General features: G+C 43.5%; 1 protein-coding gene across 1 annotated transcript in view; it reads right to left on the bottom strand.

The window, feature by feature from the left end:
• lpcat2 (lysophosphatidylcholine acyltransferase 2) overlaps positions 1 to 17579 on the bottom strand; it is a 73158-nt gene extending 55579 nt beyond the window's left edge. Inside the window, exons 1-2 of the mRNA XM_078210908.1 lie at positions 17370 to 17579; positions 15437 to 15579 (exon numbers count right to left, since the gene is read on the bottom strand). Coding sequence (XP_078067034.1) covers positions 15437 to 15579; positions 17370 to 17516 — 290 coding nt within the window. The 5' untranslated portion in view covers positions 17517 to 17579. The remainder of the gene's footprint in view (positions 1 to 15436; positions 15580 to 17369) is intronic.
• Between the last annotated feature and the right edge of the window lie 982 nt (positions 17580 to 18561).

Below are 18561 nucleotides of genomic sequence, written 5' to 3'. Positions count from 1 at the left end.
GCTCTCCCTTTCACAAGGCCAATAGTCCTCTTTAGTTTGAGCTCCAATATACAAATCTCTGCATTCCCCAGATTAACTTCCATTATTTACATTGTGATCCCATCAATAAACATCTTCTGGAAATGTTGCTGCTTCTACAACAATCTCATTCACTTTCCCTGTCCCTTTACTATAGCTGTCTTCCCCATGTAAGCGTACAGAGATGCAACACCCTTATGCTAGTTTCCACACTGCGTGTAAACTTTCAATTGTTGTATTCTTTTAAAGTAAGTATAGTCACAGGCCTACTTTTCCTTTTGTACCAACTGATGGCATATTTGATTTGTAATCTTTAGTCATTGCTCTCCTGTCCATCGTGCATTTAAGTCAGTCCTAGGAAGATATTTAATCACTTCCTTTTCTCAATTCTGAAATATCCAAAATATTAACCTGCTTTCTTCTCAGATCAATGAAAATGGTGTTAAATATTTTATCCAAATGACTTGAGATCAAATTTTACTTAGCAAGCTTTTTATCATGACAGTCGTACATTGGTTGAACCACTTGTGGTATTCCTGATTCAGCACCGTGCGTTTTTGCAGCATATACAAATTGCTGTTCCAGGAATTTGTGGAGTAAGGTCAGAATGGGAAAACCAGCATATAAAACTCAGTATGTTATGATGAATAACCACTGCCAATTTCTACCATTAGAACACTGTCCAGAGTCATGCCTGCTTTGATTTATCTGCTGCTGAAATCTTTAGACTGATTATTGCAATACATTTCTGGCTAGTTAGCTTCACACATTCTTCCCTCCAAAAACTTAACAGTCATCCAAAATGCTGCCGCCCATGTTCTTACTTGCAACAAGTTCCATTCACCTATCAGTCCTATGGTTGCCTTTCTACACTGGTTTCCAGTCAAATGGCAGCTCAATTTTAAAATTATCTTTATTTTCAAATCTTTCAGTGGTCTTGCCCATTCCCATAATCTTCTGCAGACCAACGACCCTGCAAGATATATGCTCTTATTTAATTCTGACCTTGAGCATCCTTGATTTTGATTTCTCTGCCAATAGTGGTGCTCCCTTCAATTGCTTAAGTCAGTGGTTTCCAAAGGGTGCGGCGTGCCACACTGGTGCGGCGAGAGGGGATGGCAAGTGTGGCGGGAAAATTCAAGGACAAAGAAACATTTAAACATGGATAGATATTTTTCCAAAGTGAGATCAAGAGCATCAAATGATGCTGAGGACGATCCGAGTCCACGTTGTGATCCAGAATCGCCGTTCGAACAGAGTGCTGAAGAAGAGTCGTTTAATTCTACACCAGTAGCAGGCCCAAGCAAACCTCCAAAAAAGAAAGTTTGTCGACAATATATGGATAGCTATCTCAGTCTCGGTTTCACATGGACTGGAGATGAAAACGTACCTCCGCCTGTATTTGATCTGTAGTGAGAAGCTTTCCAATTCCAAAATGGTCCCAAGCAAGATGAAAAGACATCTGTTGTCAAAACATGGAAATCTGGCAAACAAGGATGTTCAATATTTTGAAAGGCTTTTGGAACAGCAGAAATGCCAACGATCATATTTTGAAAAACGAATGACAGTCTCAGATAAGATGCAGACTGTATCTTACCAAGTGGCTGAATTGATTGCTCAACAGACAAAGCCACGTACAATAGCTGAAAAATTGATTCAGCCTGCCTGCAGCTTGATTGTGAAAACTTTGTTTGGTGATGATGCTGAGCGAGAAGTTATGGAAATTCCTTTGTCTGATAAAACCCACGTGTCTGCGTGGGTTTCCTCCGGGTGCTCCGGTTTCCTCCCACAGTCCAAAGATGTGCAGGTTAGGTTGATTGGCCAGGTTATAAATTGCCCCTTAGAGTCCTGGGATGCGTAGGTTAGAGGGATTAGCGGGTAAATATGTGGGGGTAGGGCCTGGGTGGGATTGTGGCCGGTGCAGACTCGATGGGCCGAATGGCCTCCTTCTGCACTGTAGGGTTTCTATGATTCTATGATAATACAATTCGCAGAAGAATAGTTGATATGTCAGCTAATATTGAGAAGCGTGTTTCTGAAAGTATGAAGAATTCTAAATTTGCCATTCAAATTGATGAATCGACCGACATTAGTGGAAAAGCACAGTTGCTTGCCTATATCAGATTCATTCACAATGATGAAATAATCACAGTTTCTATTTTGCAAGGAACTTGAAAAACATACCAGAGGACAAGATATTTTCCAAACCTTGTCTGAGTATTTGGAAAAAGTTGAGATTTCATGGGATTCTTGTATTGGAATTTGTACGGTTGGAGCGCCATGTATGATAGGGAATGAGAGAGGCTTGGCGGCACTCATCAAACAGAAAAATCCAGATGTAATATCAACTCACTGTTTTTTTACACAGAGAGGCATTAATCACCAAGACCCTTGTAGCTGATCTGAAGCTGTTTCTAGATCAGATTGTACGCATTGTGAACTTCATCAAAGCAAAATCACTAAAGGCGCGGTTATTTGCTCAACTCTGCAAAGACACGGAATCAAAACATCAATGTCTAATTCTACACTCGGAGGTTCGCTAGATGTCCCGCGGAAAAGTTTTAAATTGGGTGTTGGAACTGAAGAATGAATTAAGAGAATTTTTGGAACAAGTAGGAACCCATTGTACTACCAACTGGATGACAATGACTGGTGTGCAAAGCTGGCATATTTAGAACATAGAACAGTACAGCACAGAACAGGCCCTTCGGCCCACGATGTTGTGCCGAGCTTTATCTGAAACCAAGATCAAGCTATCCCACTCCCTATCATCCTGGTGTGCTCCATGTGCCTATCCAATAACCGCTTAAATGTTCCTAAAGTGTCTGACTCCACTATCACTGCAGGCAGTCCATTCCACACCCCAACCACTCTCTGCGTAAAGAACCTACCTCTGATATCCTTCCTGTATCTCCCACCACGAACCCTATAGTTATGCCCCCTTGTAATAGCTCCATCCACCCGAGGAAATAGTCTTTGAACGTTCACTCTGTCTATCCCCTTCATCATTTTATAAACCTCTATTAAGTCTCCCCTCAGCCTCCTCCACTCCAGAGAGAACAGCCCTAGCTCCCTCAACCTTTCCTCATAAGACCTACCTTCCAAACCAGGCAGCATCCTGGTAAATCTCCTCTGCACTCTTTCCAGCGCTTCCACATCCTTCTTATAGGGTGAGGTGACCAGAACTGCACACAATATTCCAAATGTGGTCTCACCAAGGTCCTGTACAATTGCAGCATAACCCCACGGCTCTTAAACTCCAACCCCCTGTTAATAAAAGCTAAGTAAGAAGTTTAACAACACCAGGTTAAAGTCCAACAGGTTTATTTGGTAGCAAAAGCCACACAAGCTTTCGAGGCTCTGAGCCCCTTCTTCAGGTGAGTGGGAATTCTGTTCACAAACAGAACTTATAAGACACAGACTCAATTTACATGGTTGGAATGCGAATACTTACAACTAATCCAGTCTTTAAGAAACAAAACAATGGGAGTGGAGAGAGCATCAAGACAGGCTAAAAAGATGTGTATTGTCTCCAGACAAGACAGCCAGTGAAACTCTGCAGGTCCACGCAACTGTGGGAGTTACAAATAGTGTGACATAAATTCTGATTCTAGGATCGCATGATAAAGACTCAGGAGGAAAAAAGCAGAAATATTTATGTGAAATAGTGTGACATAAACCCAATATCCCGGTTGAGGCCGTCCTTGTGTGTGCGGAACCTGGCTATCAGTTTCTGCTCCGCGACTCTGCGCTGTCGTGTGTCGCGAAGGCCGCCTTGGAGAACGCTTACCCGAATATCAGAGGCCGAATGCCCGTGACCGCTGAAGTGCTCCCCAACAGGAAGAGAACAGTCTTGCCTGGTGATTGTCGAGCGGTGTTCATTCATCCGTTGTCGCAGCGTCTGCATAGTTTCCCCAATGTACCATGCCTCGGGACATCCTTTCTTGCAGCGTATCAGGTAGACAACGTTGGCCGAGTTGCAAGAGTATGTACCGTGTACCTGGTGGATGGTGTTCTCACGTGAGATGATGGCATCTGTGTCGATGATCCGGCACGTCTTGCAGAGGTTGCTGTGGCAGGGTTGTGTGGTGTCTTGGTCACTGTTCTCCTGAAGGCTGGGTAGTTTGCTGCGGACAATGGTCTGTTTGAGGTTGTGCGGTTGTTTGAAGGCAAGAAGTGGGGGTGTGGGGATGGCCTTGGCGAGATGTTCGTCTTCATCAATGACATGTTGAAGGCTCCGGAGGAGATGCCGTAGCTTCTCCGCTCCGGGGAAGTACTGGACAACGAAGGGTACTCTGTCCACTGTGTCCCGTGTTTGTCTTCTGAGGAGGTCGGTGCGGTTTTTCGCTGTGGCGCGTTGGAACTGTTGATCAATGAGTCTAGCGCCATATCCTGTTCTTATGAGGGCATCTTTCAGCGTCTGGAGGTGTCTGTTGCGATCCTCCTCATCCGAGCAGATCCTGTGTATACGGAGGGCTTGAAGGGGCTCAGAGCCTCGAAAGCTTGTGTGGCTTTTGCTACCAAATAAACCTGTTGGACTTTAACCTGGTGTTGTTAAACTTCTTACTGTGTTTACCCCAGTCCAACGCCGGCATCTCCACATCAATAAAAGCTAACACATTATAGGCCTTCTTCACAGCTCTATCCACTTGAGTGGCAACCTTTAGAGATCTGTGGATATGGACCCCAAGATCTCTCTGTTCCTCCACAGTCTTCAGAACCCTACCTTTGACCCTGTAATCCACATTTAAATTAGTCCTACCAAAATGAATCACCTCACATTTATCAGGGTTAAACTCCATTTGCCATTTTTCAGCCCAGCTTTGCATCCTATCTATGTCTCTTTGCAGCCTACAACAGCCCTCCACCTCATCCACTACTCCACCAATCTTGGTGTCATCAGCAAATTTACTGATCCACCCTTCAGCCCCCTCCTCTAAGTCATTAATAAAAATCACAAAGAGCAGAGGACCAAGCACTGATCCCTGTGGCACCTGCCTCCAATCCGAAAATTTTCCATCCACCACCACCCTCTGTCTTCGATCAGACAGCCAGTTACCTATCCAATCGGCCAACTTTCCCTCTATCCCACACCTCCTCACTTTCATTATAAGCCGACCATGGGGGACCTTATCAAATGCCTTACTAAAATCCATATATATGACATCAACTGCCCTACCTTCATCAACACACTTAGTTACCTCCTCAAAAAATTCAATCAAATTTGTGAGGCACGACTTGCCCTTCACGAATCCGTGCTGACTATCCCGGATTAATCCGCATCTTTCTAAATGGTCGTAAATCCCATCTCTAAGGACCTTTTCCATCAATTTACCAACCACCGAAGTAAGACTAACCGGTCTATAATTACCAGGGTCATTTCTATTCCCTTTCTTAAACAGAGGAACAACATTCGCCATTCTCCAGTCCTCTGGCACTATCCCCGTGGACAGCGAGGACCAAAGATCAAAGCCAAAGGCTCTGCAATCTCATCCCTTGCCTCCCAAAGAATCCTAGGATACATTTCATCAGGCCCAGGGGACTTATCGACCTTCAGTTTATTCAAAACTGCCAGGACATCCTCCCTCCGAACATCTATTTCCTCCAGCCTATTAGCCTGTAACACCTTCTCTTCCTCAAAAACATGGCCCCTCTCCTTGGTGAACACTGAAGAAAAGTATTCATTCATCACCTCGCCTATCTCTACTGACTCCATACACAAGTTCCCACTACTGTCCTTGACCGGCCCTAACCTCACCCTGGTCATTCTTTTATTCCTCACATAAGAATATCTTTTCCCGGTTGAATGTGCTCAATGCCAGTATGCAAGGCCGCGATGACAATATCCTCACAACTACAGACAAACTAACTGCATTCAAAAAAAAGCTTCAGCTCTGGCTCGGAAGAGCGATGCAACATAACCTCGAAATGTTCCCACTGGTAAAAAGTTTTAAAATGAGCAATGAATTGTACGGCCTCATACAGGAACATCTTGCAACACTGGTAGAAAAAATTGATCATTACTTCCCATCATTGTCTACAGAAAAATTTGACTGGGTTAGAGACCCCTTTGCGAATTCCAGCTGTCCAGGTCTGACATTGGATGACGAGGAGGAAATGGCCTGCATTTTGAGTGATCGCACCTTGAAAATGAAACACGGGAGTATGCCACTGGACTCTTTTTAGATATACAACCAGAAACAGTATCCACGCATCTCTTCAAGAGCATTAGCTATTCTTCTACAGTTCTCCACGACATATTGTTGTGAACAGGGATTTTCAGCTCTGACAAATATCAAAGACCAGAAAAGAGAAAGGTTTCTTTGTGTTGGCGAGGAGATGAGAGTTTGTTTGTCTCAAATTAGACCTAATATAAATGAGATTACACGACAGAAACAAGCTCACACCTCTCATTGAGTTTGTATATTTACTTAAGGTTACATATGTAAGATGCTTGTCTATAAGTGTATTTTGGGAATGAATCATGTTTTTATGTAGCTGCATTGTTTTATACTTTCTGGATGTCCCATGATCATATTATAAAGTAGTTGTGTTCTATGTTATGAATCAAGCGGTGCTAGGAGTTTTTTTTTGTTTTTGAATGTATTTCTTATCAATAAAAAATTCGGTGTGGCGCGAGCAAATTTTTATTCCGAAAGTGCAGCCCAGTGAAAAAAGGTTGGGAACCACTGGTTAAGTCATAGACTGAAGTTCCCTTCCTGCACCTCTCCAGCTCCTTACCTCCCCTCCTTCCTTTAAGACACTCCTTAAAACCTATCTTTGTGGCTCAGTGTCTAATCTTACTTCATAATGCTCCTGTGAAGTGCCTTGGGAAATATTGTGTCAAATGTGCTGTATAAATAAGCATTGTTGTTGCCATATGTTGCCAGTTGCAATGTTCTAGTAAATTCAATAGCACTGTATTTTAAAGTCAATTGTTTATGGGAGAGGAGGGGAGTCAAATGATTGGTGAAAGTAACAAATATGTAATCAAATTATGTACACAGCCAAATAAAATCTTCTAATCCATTACGCTTAATCTGCTAAGCATACTTATTGTATTAACTCTCGAACCATCTGGTGCAACTAGTCAATAAATATTGACCTACACTTCTTTCAGTAAAAGACGAGAGGGATTTGTTTTAGGTGTGCTTTAAATTATTTTTAACCCCTTTGCAACTCAACATAAAAAGGCACAATTAAACAAGAGGTGATTTTATTTTTTTAAATTCCTGAAGATTACTAGGTAGGTGAACACAGTTGACTCTGAAAAGGAAATAATGCAGCCAAGAACTCAACATCACATCACTAAATTCATTTATGAGTTATTTATCTACGAATTACCCTCCTTGAATTTTACAAACTTTCAACAGTTTGAGGAAATGTTATAATTGATTTTAGTTTGAACTAGTGGATTCAACTCAAAAGTAATGAACAAAATAAGAATAATCTGAGGTGTTAAATATTTAGTAATAAAACAGATGCAAAGCAACTAGAAACACTGATAAAACCTACCGAGCAGCTAGATAACAATGACTATATCATGACAAAATGACAATTGCTTAACTATATTCCAGCATATTCTTGTGCAATCTAAAATGTGTACCACAACTTCATTTAGAACATAGGCTATGAACACAGAACATGGAAACTATAATGGAATTATCTAGAAAATTGGTTAGAAATTAACAAATAATTTGCAAAAGGTAATGTTGTATTTACAGCTGAATAATTCTAAACAAATGCTTCTTTTGACTCTCAAAATTGATTGCATGTGCTACAATGTTCAACAATATCATTTTAAACTCACTTAACCTTAACACTAAAAGTTATTCTTAATTTCCGACACACCAATTTCCTGATTAAATAAGTAGAAACAAACTCGGTTGGTTCTGACTTGTAAAAACAAAGTCTTAATCAATGCATAATAATCAAAGCAGGGTAAACCAGAATTTTCCATATGCACTGAGGAGCAAGATGCCAAAATGAGTTGACTCTGCATAACGATTAAGAGTGAGTAGGCATCCAAAACATTTCATTTTTCAATAAACCATCAGTTGAATGGTTTATTGAAAAGTCTCCACCTTTTAAAACACACAACCAGCCAATGGTGCAATTAAAACAAAGGCTTTAGATTCAGCAGATGCTGTGAACACGTGTTACCAAGAAGTTTGTAATTGAAATTAGTAAAATGTTGACATTTCTATATACTAGTTAAATCTGGGAAAAGGTCCTGGGACATCACACCAATGTTTACAACAGAGTTAAGATGCAGAACTGGAAACTATAGACCAGCAAACTTAACACTTGTAAGCAAAGTTGATAAAGTGAGCTGATGCCAAGTAGCAGGAGGAAAGCATAACATAAGCCAGGTTCCCACAAATTTACATCCGCTACATCCAAAAATTTGAATGTAGTATTGCAACATATTCAAATTACTTTTCCATCCATTGAATAAGATCACAATGAGAAGATCAGTGTGTAAAACTTTGTATTTTACCATGAATGACCACTGCCTATTTCCACTCCCCTAACAGTGCCTACATTCATGGCTGCCACAGCTTACTGGCTGAAATCTGCATTCATGCTACTGAATTTTATCTTCAAAGACATTTCTGACTAGCTTCCCACATTTCTTAAACTGGAGATCATCCAAAACACTGCTCCAATTTTCACTTCCTCATACCAAGTCCAGTTCACTTACCATCCTTGCGCTAGCTGGCCTATACCGGTTCCTGATCAAATGATGTAAAACTTCCCACCCATCAATTTCAAATTTTTCCATGTCCTTGCTTTTCCCCCATCGCTGTAATCTCTTTAAGATCCAAGAATCCTCAGATATCTGTTCACATCAAATTCTGCCTCTCAACATCCCTGATTTTAATTATAAAGATAGTGCTACCTTCAGCTGCTTCAGCCCTAAACTTTGGAATCCCCTTTCTACACCTCTTTAATTTTCTTTCCACCTTTAAGATGCTCCTTAAAACCCACCTATTTGACTCAAGTTTTTAGCAATCTCCCATATAATTGCCGTATGTGGCTCAGTGTTCACATCTATCTCGTTCAAATTGAGAAATGTACAGTTTCAAAATTGTTTGCTGGATTAGGCATTTGCTCAATTGCTCAACATCTGGATGAAGCAAATTTCTGGAGCCATTAGTAATTTGCCTAGTCAATCCAGCAAAGATACGCTGATATAGTGGAGTGGAATATTTTGCCAAGATGTATATAAGCTACATTTATTGTGTCCTACAGGGAGTCCGAATTTCCCTCATTAAGCACTATGGGCAGGATCTTCCCACCATGCTCACCCCAAATCCAAAAAATCCTGTCCGAGGTAAACGGACCTTTACATGGTCTGCCCCCACCCCCAATCACTACAAATCCCATGATGGGAGGGACGGGAAGATTCCGCCTATGTGTACTATCTTAACTGTTGCTACTATATGAAACAGGCTACATCTATTCCAATTGTGGTCTATGAGGCAAGAAACATTACATCGTGACTGTATTTGTCAATGCCTGCATGCTTTTTCACAGTTGTTGGGGTGGAGTAAAAGGGAAATAAAGCATTCATTTAAACTGGTAACCTCTTTCCAGGACTAATGGATTAGCTCATTACACAATTGTTACGGCACAGGAGGTGGCTATTTGGCCCATCATGTCTGCACCGGCTCTCCAAACGAGCATCATGAATTAGTGCCATTCTGCTACCTCATGTGTTGCATTCATACATCAAAATGTATTCTGGTGCAAATCCAGCAGAAAAGAAATTCTTGTGAGCTGTAGCTTTACGAATCAGGATTTTTCAAATTGGATTCTAAATAACTTGTAATCTTTGATTCCTTCCAGACATCAAACATTTTGCACAGGATTATCCAAGATTTAACTTATTGAAAATATGCCCATGTTGTTTCCGATTGAGGCAATTCACAAAGCAATACACGTGTTAGGGATCTGAAGGGAGGCAAGATACTAGTTATGTACTTCAAGATATCCTGAGTTCACAAAATAATCAGAAAATAAAACACTTAAAAACGAAATCTTTCGTAGATGATGGCTGAAATATGCTGAGGGAGTACAGGGGAATAATGAAACAGCTCAGGTGAACTAAAAGAGCAGAGATATTTGAAACCCATAATCAGGATTAGTGTCATCCCTCCCCGCCTTTCAACTATACAAGCAATGTCAGCAATTATAAAGATTCAATTCATTCCTGTACTTAAGGAATCATTGCAGAATACTTTCTTACTCCATAGTACAATTAGCAGGGTACACACAAGATATCTCAAAACTGGACAAAAAGACATCAGATTTCAATTTCCTACTGATGAAGGAGCTGCAGGAAATTGGTAACAATCAAAGGGGAACAGCTAGCTCTCCAAAACTGACTTGTGTAGAGCGATAGGGAAGAAAATAATAAGGCTCTGCATCAGAGACATGCTACATACTAATCTACAATTGGTGCTAACTTTTCTCATTCCCCTGGATCCTAGCTCTGCAATTGCAAAGTGAAACACTGTACACAACTGAGTTCAATCTCTACAGAAGGAAAAGGAGAATTGAACCAAAATATAAAGACACACAACTGACAATTCAACTGGGAGCAAAACATATTACCCAAAATGTCTATCAGGGACAAAAGTGTCCTGGATGAACATCCTGAGGGTGAACAGCCTGAGCACAATATATACAAGGCTATTTGCAGGGAAACTATTTAATCAAAAACATTAGCCATAACACCAAATTTCAAGTGGTTTAGAAAAATCACCCAAATTCAGTTATTAAACATTTGCTTAATATTATTACATCTCTCTAATGACAGTTTATGAGTGGTGGATTGCGCTCCTTTTCGCATTGCTCTAGAATTCTGATAAGCCAGAGAGAGCTGCATCCGTATGTACTAATCCATATATACACATATATGTGTGTGTGTGCGTGCGTGTGCATATGTGGATTGATGCTGATCACTTGCTGTTAACATTGGTGTCAAATTTAAAAGATGCTGTTTAAACTGTATTAAGTGCATCACCTTAATGGGCGACACGGTGGCAGTGTTTTGCACAGTGGTTAGCACTGCTGCCTCACAGCGCCAGAGACCCGGGTTCGATTCCCGGCTTAGGTCACAGTCTGTGTGGAGTTTGCATGTTCTTCCCATGCTGCGTGGGTTTCCTCCAGGTGCTCCGATTTCCTCCCACAGTCTGGTTAGGTGCATTGACCCGAACAGGCGCCAGAGTGTGGCAACTAGGGGAATTTCACAGTAACTTCATTGCAGTGTTAATGCAAGCCTTACTTGTGACTAATAAACAAACTTTTACTTTACTTTTATCAAATACTGAGGACAGTTAAACAGCTGTTCATATCATGTTCAAATGCAAAATGCAATTACCTGTCATTATGTCCAACTTCCCCACCACACCCACCCGCTCCCAATATCCTCTAAAATTTTATTGATGTACACAGCCAGTTTTTCCAACATATGTAATTTTAAACTATTTTGTGCGACCATGAATATTTGACATGGACCATGGCTTGCATGGTATCTTTCAGGCTGCTACATGGCCATGCATATATGTAGCTGAGCAGGATCATTTCTCCACCCCCCCTGTACACTCTACAACACCATCACAGCTGTGAGCCCATCCTGTCGGGTTGCTGACCAGGACCATTTGATTCCATTTTAAAACTAACAAGACAGTCTGAGCCTCTTCAATGAAATCGAGATCATTAATCACTTCAGCTGACTTATTACCCCAATGTTTAATATTTGGGGCCTATCAATTACTCATAATACTGTCCTGATTCCAGTATGCCCATTCAATGTCTGAGCTTCAAAGTTCTGAGAGCATTTGGTTAATAACAAACTGGGAGGAGTTTTAACTGTTGAAATATCTAATGCCAATTTTCTTCAGCAGTCATTTTTCTCCTGCTAATGTTTTTACCCCAGATGGTCTCCAACTTCAACACTATTATTCCCACGAAACTCATCTCCAAATTCTGTGGCCTGGGCCTCGGCTCCTCGCTCTGCGACTGGATCCTGAACTTCCTAACTCACAGACCACAATCAGCAAGGATAGGTAACAACACCTCCTCCACGATCATCCTCAACACCGGTGCCCCACAAGGCTGTGTTCTCAGCCCCCTACTATACTCCCTATACACCTATGACTGTGTGGCCAAATTCCCCTCCAACTCGATTTTCAAGTTTGCTAACGACACCACCACAGAGAGACAGATCCCAAACAATGACGAGACAGAGTACAGGAATGAGATAGTGAATCTGGTGAACTGGTGACATGACAATAATCTCTCCCTTAATGTAAACAAAACAAAGGAGATTTTCATCAACTTCAGGAAGCGTAGAGGAGAACATGCCCGTCTACATCAACAAAGACGAAGTAGAAAAGGTCGAGTGCTTCACGTTTTTAGGTGTCCAGTTCACCAACAACCTGTCCTGGTCCCCCCATGCTGACAGTTTAGTGAAGAAAGCCCACCGACTTTCTCAGAAGACTAAGGAAATTTGGCATATCAGCTATGACTCTCACCAACTTTTATAGATGCACCATAGAAAGCATTCTTTCTGGTTGTATCACAGCTTGATATGGCTCCTCCTCTGCCCAAGACCGCAAGGAACTACAAAAGGTCATGAATGTAGCCCAATCCAGCACGCAAACCAACCTCCCATCCATTGACTGTATCTACACTTCCTGCTGCCTCAGCAAAGCAGCCAGCATAATTAAGGATCCCACGCACCCCGGACATTCTCTCTTCCACCTTCTTCCATTGGGAAAAAGATACAAAGGTCTGAGGTCACGTACTAACCGACTCAAGAACAGCTTCTTCTCAGCTGCCGTCAGACTTTTGAATGGACCAACCTGCATTAAGTTGATCTTTCTCTACGCCCTAGCTATGACTGTAACACTACATTCTGCACTCTCTCGTTTCCTTCTCTATGAACGGTCTGCTTTGTCTGTATAGCGCTCAGGAAACAATACTTTTCACTGTATGCTAATACGCGACCATAATAAATCAAATCAAATGGGTACGGTCTTGTTTAAGAATTAACCATGAGAAGGGAAGTTTATAACTAAAATTGGTTGACTCGTTACAAACAAAACAAAATACTATAGGGACCTGAGCATTTTCTTTCACTTTATAATGACTACATTTGAGAATTTTGCTAAATTATGATTCTAGGTTTGAGCAACCTTGAAAATCAGTACTAGTTTTTAAAGATTGAATTAAAAAGTGCTCCTGTGAAATGCTCAGCCTGTGCCACTGAAGCCACAAATTTATTAGTTAAACGAAAAAAATTACTTATTCCATCACTACTTTGGTAGAAGAAAGGTACAGCACAGGAACAGGCCCTTCGGCCCTCCAAGCCTGTGCCGATCATGATGTCCTAACTAAAAAAAACCTTCTGCCCTTACTCGGTCCGTATCCTTCTATTTCCTCCCTATTCGTGTACCCTTTCAGATGCCTCTTAAATGTTGCTAATGTGCCTGCTTCCACCACCTCCTCCGGCAGCACGTTCCAGGCACCCACCACTTTCTGCACGAGAAACCTCTCCTGCACATCTCCCTTAAACTTTACCCCTCTAACTTGAACCTGTGCCCCCTTGTAAGTGACACTTCCACCCTTGGAAAAAGCCTCTGACTATCCACCCCATCAATGCCTCTCATAATTCTGTAGACCTTTATCAGGTCTCCCCTCAGCCTCTGTCTTTCCTGTGAAAACAATCCTAGTTTACTCAACCTCTCCTTATAGCCAACACTCTCAAGAGCAGGCAACATCCTGGTGAACCTTCTTTGCCCTCTCTCCAAAGCTTCCACATCCTTCCGATAGTGTGACAACCAGAACTGCACACAATACTCCAAATGCAGCCTAGCCAAGGTTTTATATAGCTGCAACATGATTTCTTAATTCTTGTACTCAATGCCCCAGCCAATGAAGGCAAGTATGCCATATGCCTTCTTAATCAGCTTGGCCACCTATGTTGTCACTTTTAGGGAACTGTGGACCTGCATGCTCAGATCCCTCTGTACGTTTATGTTCCTAAGGGTTCTGCCATTTACAGTATAATTCATATCTAAATTTGATCAGTAATCTGAGATCAGGGTGCAATAATCTAGGATTAATTTAGTAATCTTGGAAACCAGCCTGGGTTTCCACTCCCATCTTATTTATCTTACCTTATCTAAGGCCCACATTGGAAGTGCAGCTTTGTTCATATCAGAAAGGACCAGACCAGGCTCTACCCTGACACACACACAGTTTATTGACACCATGTCTAGATTATTCGGGAAAATATTTAAGTTTCTAAAGTTCTTTTTTCAGTTTATTAATTAATGTCACAAGTAGGGTTATATTAACATTACAATGAAGTTACTGTGAAAATCTCCTAGAAGCCACACTCCGGCACCTGTTCAGGTACACTGAGGGAGAATTTAGTATGGCCAATGCATCTAACCAGCATGTCTTTCGGACTGCGGGAGGCAACCGGAGCACCCGGAGGAAACCCACGCAAACACGGCGAGAACATGCAAACTCCTTACAGACAGTGATCCAAGCTAGGAATCAAACCCGGGTCCCTGATGCTGCGAGGCAGCAGTGTTAACCACTGTGCCACCGTACCGCCCTGCATTTATTCACGAGATACTGAAATCCTGTTGGCACCACCAACACGAGTCACTACCTTCAGAGAATCATAGAAACCCTACAGTGCAGAAAGAGGCCATTTGGCCCAACGAGTCTGCACCGACCACAATCCCACCCAGGTCCTACCCCCATATCCCGACAATGAGAATGAGTTAAGAAAATATATTCTGAGGAGTTATAAATTTAATACGGTGATGTTGTACTGCTTTCTCACTGATATAAATGCAGTTTTGGTTATAAACTTGAAAGTTGAAAACTGCAACTGGAGTTTCAAGTCCCAAATGAAAGCCAAGCAGACTAAACACAAGTGATGTGTGATCCTTCCAAGAGGAACTTTACTCTGTGTAGTATAATTCCAGCTCAAAGTGAAGCCACATTTTAAAGTGCTCAGGGATCTACTAAACCACCATCAAATGTTAAATTTTGATTCGAATCTCAGTGGTGAACTTGCAGAGCTCCATTATCATTGCACCTTCAATACCAATTAAGAGTCAGAAGAACAGAAGTAATAGGAGCAGCAGTAAACTATTCAACTCCTCGAGCCTGCTCCACCATTCAATACAATCATGCCCAATCTTTTATCTCAGCACCCAATCACACCCACTACCAGACACTACAAGAGTCTTCCAACCGCACCTGTAAACCAGCCAGTTAAGGTCAGTTCCTCAGCTGGAAGATATATGCAGCCTTAAAATCATCCTCCTAGAAGATAATGAATGAAGTTGGGATCTGCTTCTGACCAAAAATAACCAGAGCTTACCGCTTCCAGTTTGGAATTGGCTCTTGACTTGTACACAGTGGGCAGCACATCCGTCCTACAAATGCACATGGCCAAGCAACAAGGGCAATGAAGAACATACAGAGGAGACGCAAGGGTACAAGAGTGACACTGGCCAGGGCTATCTGCAAAGACAAAATAAAATACATTAGGTGACTGTCACTGCACTCAGCAGAAAACCATTTACATGAAAAATAAAGAGAAAACAATAAAACTACTCAAAAACACAAAGTGCTGCACTCAGGAATAAAGTAACACACCCAATAAAACATGCCGAACAAAGCCCCACAAATCCACAGAACTGTGCTCAGACAAAGAGAACTAAATGCTGACCATGGCAATCGTGAACTCACCACCCCCACACTCTTGACTCCAGGCTCAGTCTTCATAGAATCCCTACAGGAGGAGGCCATTCGGCCCTTCGAGTCTGCACTGACAACAATCCCACCCAGGCCCTATCCCCGTAACCCCATGTATTTAACCTCCTAAGAGACAACTTAACATGGCCAATGCACCTAACCAACACATCTTTGGACTGTGGGAGGAAACCCGAACACCCGGAGGAAACCCACACAAACACGGGGAGAACATGTAGACTCCGCACAGACAATAACCCAAGCCAGGAATCGAACCCATGTCCTGGGCGCTGAGAGGCAACAGTGCTAACTATTGCGCCACCATGCCACCCCAAAAAGTACTAATTATGCTATCCCCTCAATACTATCACCATTTTGACCCATATTACACTGACCATGCAGTGTTGCCCCATCACCAGCCCCAGAACCAGTTGATTCTCCACCCTATTGACCCGCCAGGGTTGACTCCATTGCCATCCTTGCATCCTGCTAACCCCCAGTATTTGAATCTAAACTCCGACCCCATGACTGATCCTGCACTCAGTTGATCCCAGTACGGACGCCACACTGACTATGCTAACCCTGATCCTGCAGACCTCCACTCTGATCATGCAGACCCCCACACTCCGATCCTGCTGACCCCCACACTCCGATCCTGCTGACCCCCACACTCCGATCCTGCTGACCCCCACACTCCGATCCTGCTGACCCCCACACTCCGATCATGCAGAGGGTTCTGCCCCCAGTACCGACCCCACACCTTACTGCCCCCCCAGTACCAACTCCACACCCTACTGCTCCCCCCAGTACTGACCCCACACCCTACTGCTCCCCCAGTACTGACCCCACACCCTACTGCTCCCCCAGTACTGACCCCACACCCTACTGCTCCCCCAGTACTGACCCCACACCCTACTGCTCCCCCAGTACTGACCCCACACCCTACTGCTCCCCCAGTACTGACCCCACACCCTACTGCTCCCCCAGTACTGACCCCACACCCTACTGCTCCCCCAGTACTGACCCCACACCCTACTGCTCCCCCAGTACTGACCCCACACCCTACTGCTCCCCCAGTACTGACCCCACACCCTACTGCTCCCCCAGTACTGACCCCACACCCTACTGCTCCCCCAGTACTGACCCCACACCCTACTGCTCCCCCAGTACTGACCCCACACCCTACTGCTCCCCCAGTGCTGACCCCACATCCTACTGCCCCCCCCAGTACTGACCCCACACCCTACTGCTCCCCCCAGTACTGACCCCACACCCTACTGCTCCCCCCAGTACTGACCCCACACTCTACTGACCCCCCCAGTACTGACCACACACACTACTGACCCCCCAGTACTGACCCCACACCCTACTGCTTCCCCCAGTACTGACCCCACACCCTGTTGCCCCCCAGTACTGCCCCCCCAGTACTGACCCCACACTCTGGCCCCATTACTCACACGGAACTCTGTTGATCCTCAGTGCCCAGCCAACAGCCCAACCCTGCTGGCCGCTAATGGTTGTCGCAAACACAGAATCGCCTTCCACTCTGCACTACCTACCTTCAGCTTGTCCGTTATGCTGAGCTCGATATGGTAAATGAAGGGGTTGAGGATAGGCGGCTGGAACAGCGACTGCTGCCGGGGGACAGGGAACACCCTCCTGACGGATCTGTTCCTGCTGCCGCTCGCGACGCAAGAATCCGACATCCCTGCGCGAGCCAGCTTCACCTCAGACTGAACGCTGCTCAGCCCGGGGCATGCGCACAGCGTGCCGGCGCCCCCCCGCCTGGGGCATGCGCAGAGCAGCCCCATCGGCCGGCTCTCCCTCCTCCGCCGCCCAAGGCATGCGCAGAATCAGCCCCTGGCCGGCCCCGCCCTCTCACACTTGGGCATGCAGGGTGCGTCCTCTGTCCGGCCCCGCCCCACTACGCCTGGGACATGCGCAGAGTGGTCTATCCAGGCACGCGCTGTCCTGGGAGGATACAGAGTGAGGGCAATGACCCTGACAGGGGATTGGTTACATTGCCTGAGAACTCTAATCGGATCCACTATCTTAAACCATATCAGTCTGCTTTGTCAGGCCATAACTCAAAACATGCATTGTTTCCTTTTTTAAAAATCTGAAAGTCACTGTAGAGGCCTCTCTATCTATATCAAGTCACAACCTAAGATCTTTCTACTTGTTAGTGAAAAATGAATCATTTGTCCAATTATAGACACAGTCAAACGTGTCAAGTCTCATTTATTTCAAATGAGTAATGTATTTTTAACATCAATGTCACTTCAGTTGTGCTCCTGTAATCTACACCTTTTTGACTTAGGTGTGTTTTTATTTTCAAAAGAACAGTACAGCACAGGAACAGGCCCATCGTCCCTCCAAGCCTGCCCCAATCACATATCTAACCAACCCCTTATATCCCTGTATTCCCCATTTGCTCATATGCCTATCAAGATAAGTCTTAAATATGGCTAACATAACTGCCTCGAACATGTGAAGAGGGCAAAACAATTTTATTTAAGTTAATCTGAATTATTCAGCACCTGGATTCCATTTTTAGTCGAACTGTAAAGTTATGGTACCAGACAAGGAATTGACAATTAGCTGGAGCAATCATTTTTTTTCCAAATGAAGGTAGTTTACACAGCCACAAGTACATTGTCTGTCCATCTGAAGGAGTGGTGGGAGTTGTTCCTTTTAAAGATTGATTTAAAAATGTGATTTACCTCTCCCTTCACTTTCACACTCATCTGA

This window comes from Mustelus asterias, chromosome 4 (genome assembly GCF_964213995.1).
Source record: "Mustelus asterias chromosome 4, sMusAst1.hap1.1, whole genome shotgun sequence".
In the NCBI taxonomy this organism is placed as follows: domain Eukaryota; kingdom Metazoa; phylum Chordata; class Chondrichthyes; order Carcharhiniformes; family Triakidae; genus Mustelus; species Mustelus asterias.
The sequence above is the reverse complement of the archived record's forward strand: the minus strand, read 5'-3'. Positions and strand labels throughout refer to the sequence as shown.